The sequence below is a fragment of the Neodiprion fabricii genome, chromosome 5, assembly GCF_021155785.1.
Source record: "Neodiprion fabricii isolate iyNeoFabr1 chromosome 5, iyNeoFabr1.1, whole genome shotgun sequence".
Lineage (NCBI taxonomy): Eukaryota > Metazoa > Arthropoda > Insecta > Hymenoptera > Diprionidae > Neodiprion > Neodiprion fabricii.
The window spans coordinates 34,420,845-34,424,743 of NC_060243.1; the positions used below are offsets into that span (position 1 = coordinate 34,420,845).

The 3,899-nt window shown below is 38.3% G+C and overlaps 1 protein-coding gene across 1 annotated transcript; it reads right to left on the bottom strand.

The window, feature by feature from the left end:
- Nucleotides 1-370: 370 nt before the first annotated feature.
- Nucleotides 371-3,100, bottom strand: LOC124182576. Its single transcript, XM_046570030.1, has 2 exons — nucleotides 2,842-3,100; nucleotides 371-1,581 (listed from the first exon to the last, which is right to left on the bottom strand). The coding sequence occupies exons 1-2, from the start codon at nucleotides 2,842-2,844 to the stop codon at nucleotides 1,123-1,125; spliced, it is 462 nt and encodes a 153-aa protein (XP_046425986.1). The 5' UTR covers nucleotides 2,845-3,100; the 3' UTR covers nucleotides 371-1,122.
- Nucleotides 3,101-3,899: the final 799 nt, after the last annotated feature.

Consider the following 3,899-nt stretch of genomic DNA (forward strand, 5'->3'; position numbering starts at 1 on the left):
ACGTAGATTTGCGAGAGGATTGGGATGCGAGCAGCGTATCAAAAGTGACAGTAAGAAACGAAAAAATTTCCTTGTCGGTAGTATTAATCAACCAAAAGTTAGAGTCAAAAAGTGGAAAAAATTTGGTGTTATCTGTAAACGATTGGATGGACATTACTCTCTATGTAAGTATTGTTCGTCTTTTCGTAGTCTTATCCAATAGAAGTCTATGTAACAAATTGCACATGCACACGGGAGGCATGTATGTTATTCATCCAAAAATTATCATTATTCTCAAAAGAGATTTTCATATCCAGCATGATAGTGTTTCATAGACCTGATGTCAATGCTGTTCAATGTCATAACATCATAAATAGTTGGTACAGTGGAATAAGTTTTGACAAGAATTTTTCGAGATTTATTTGCATACATTTACTAGTTGCTAACTGCTATTATCAGTACAGTAAACGAAGGTAGTAAAAATCACTAAATTTATTATAAACTAAAACCTTATTCTTGAACGCAATGAATTAATACCGTGATGAGTTGATACCACTGGCAGTTAACAGAATTAAAAATTTCATTGCTTCAACTCAATTTGGTCATACGTAAGATGAAAGGCTCTGACTTATTCACTCTTTGTAAAATCAGGCGATGGGAACAAGTGAAACAATAAAGGAATCTCAATACCGATTTTTATGTATCAGGAGTATCACTAATAATTCACGACATTCATTTTCGTACAAACAGGCAACGCACTAAAGAAATAAGTTTGACCAAGCGGTGCGTTAAATGTTTACAACAAAATGGTCATTCTAGTGTCCAAGGTTAACAACAGTACCAAGTGTGTTAGGATAAGAATTCGAAGAGAAAAATAGGAATGGTGAAACTGGGTAGTTATCGCGAGCATCACGCGCACCCGCGCTTTTTTCCATACAATTCACTGGCGGTCCATCAGTCTGTATCACACTCTTCCCGCTACGCGGTAGCACTGTTTGCCAATTCTCACAACCCCTGAAACACGAGGAGTTCTGGGACTACGAGTCAGCCGAAAATAGAGAGGTAGAGTAAAAAAACAAAGAAAAAATATTCGCGTCGTGAAATTTCATAGTCAATTTCGCAGATTCAAAAGCGCGATCACAGTTATCCGCCGAAAAAAGATCCACGCGATGCGACTCCGGGTTGGACGACGTTTTGCTGACCATGGACCGGGTTGAGGTGCTCAGCGATTTGCTGTCGGTTCACCCACCAGAAGGGTTGCAGCTCTGCTGGCCAGCTCTCGACTTTCTTCGCAGTTTCCCCAAATCCAAGAGCCTGGAGTAGGGGGTTCTGCGTCGAGGACGATGCTGGTGACGCGGGATTCGATTTTGTCGGTGCGTTGTCCACAGGAACAACGGTGGTTGATCCTGTATTTTCTCCGACTCGGTTAACCAGGGTAACGTCAGCTAGGGTTGATGTGGTCGACGTGGTCGAACTCGTGGTGCTGGTTTCATTGTTCCGAAACCTGGGCAGTACCTCTGGGTACGGCCGGCCTCCGGCGTAAAAAGGCCGCTGGGATTGTCCCATGACGATGCACATGGAGAAAAGGACGGCGTACTTAATCTGTAATTAAAAATTAACATCCGTTAAACTTTGTGTTCTATGTACGCGACTCTCCTATGGAATTCAGGATAAACGGGCACTACCGTTTGATGCTGAAGATAGGAGATGAGGAAAAATAGCTTGAAAAATCTCCAGCAGAGTCATTTGTCATGATGGTGAACACGAATGAAACAACATCCTCATCATGTAATCCAAAACTAATCTGAGTAAATTCCAATAGCACAAGCTAATTTGGTAGTAACAATTTGAGAAACGGTTTTATAATGAGAACGATAAAAATGATTACTATTCTTCCCTGGATATGAATTGATTTCGAAGGCCGTGTTTTTTCCCGAATTAATTTTTAGTTATGTCTGATGTAAGTATATTAAGTGATTGTAGTTTTTCTCGCATCGACGTTCAGATTACATTAAAAGTTAATTTGATTTTAAATAAATATATATTTCACAATTCTGAGAAGGGCCCCTCTCAAAAGGTCGGAACTTGAAAAAAGAGTTTTGATTTCTGTGAGCTACGATACGGAAAAACATTACTAAAAATGATTATGTCCTAGTGTTTTCATTCGATTTTAATGATTTTGGCCGTATTTTGTTTAATATACAGATCTCTATAGAGACTCCTTGAATAAAATTTCACAAATGGCTCGACGAAAATAGGTTTGTGTAAATAAGGTACAACAGATATTCGTCAACGTTCGTATTTGCGGGTTATATCATGTAAAATTTCGTGTACGTTTTCCTGAGAATTTTTAAGGTTCTGGGCAGTCAGAAAGACAAGCCCAAAAACAATGAAATAAGATTAGAAACACCAAAGGTTGATCATTTTGAACGTTCCAGTCGTAACACCTTTTCTCAAATTCTCACGATATTCTAACATCTGTTATTCGAATGTTCTCAGATTTTTTTCTATTCCTTGACAAGGACGTTTTTTTATATTTGTTTTCATTATCAATGGCACAGTCTTCTCACTTCTTATAACTTTCGATTTAGATTCTACGACCCATATGTTTTAAACACATCAATGATCATTCCATTTTAAACACATCAAATGTGAACATAAAAATGTGTCACTTGTTTTCTGTTCGTACGATTAATAAATGACTACTGCAATGTGTTCAATAAGATTAAACTAGCTGTGCGGCTTGATTAGCGAGGTATAGGAAATTTCATAGATTTATTATTTTCGTGTGTTAGGCAATATGCTTCGCTTGTCCTGTCATTTGCTATCAGAAAAGCAATTAGATTGTGTAAAATGACTTACCATATTCACGGTGTTAACAATAACGTTTCAGGGAGAGATGTGCTGTGTACGGCGGTTGAAACGTTCTGCCTGTGGTGAACGGTTCGACTGGGAATATATATGTATGAATTGTCCGCCGACAGGATTCTCCCACCGTCGCGAGATTCCCATAAACCATCCCACCTAACCTTTCACGGCACGGGGAACTTTGTCGCAACTTCCTCCAAAATTCTTAAAAGATCCGTGACGAAAGCACAATACGAGCCTGTTTCCCCCACCACGAAGGTATGCTCATAATTACTATCGAGCTTCAAAACTGTTTACAAATATACCTGATACATTCCTCGCATCACAGAATCTGGTTCTCCTCTCTCTATTTCTCTCTCTCCATCTCTCTGCGTGTGCATGCTTATGTTCTTAGGATATAATAAACCATGATCATCAATATTGTGTACTACGTATCATACCCAATGATTACGCAATCGGTATATTGATGGAGCGGGAGTATATCACGAAGATTACGAATAAACTAAACTAAGAAACCATCCTGCGTACATTATAACAGTCTCAATATTTGAGGCTTTCTCAGGTTCTACCGTCAAGACGCGTAAAAAAACACCGATTATAATATTAATCACAGATACTGATTCTCGTGCAATTTATTGCTGCATCACACGATTACACATTTAAACCATTCGCATTAATAAAACAGCAATCACCTTTCTCAAGGTAGGGATTGCAATGGTGTATAATGTATACGTTATATACATTACACAAATACATTCTTCCTATCAACATTTCCGGTTTTACCCGCGTCAATTGCGGCTGTGAAATAACGTCTGGTTGTTTTGTTTTGTTTTACTTTGTCATCATTCGTTTCGCACAGCAACTGCATATTTTAATACAGTGATAACAATTATTCTAGGCCAAAAATAAAAACCAAACATTGAATGCGATCGATGAATTGATTGACCGCGTAACGTTCCTTCGAAATGTGAAAAAGGTGAACAAAATTGAAATGTAAAATAAGTTTAAGTTGTAACAATTGAAACGATTACTCTGCGTTGTATAACAACCGT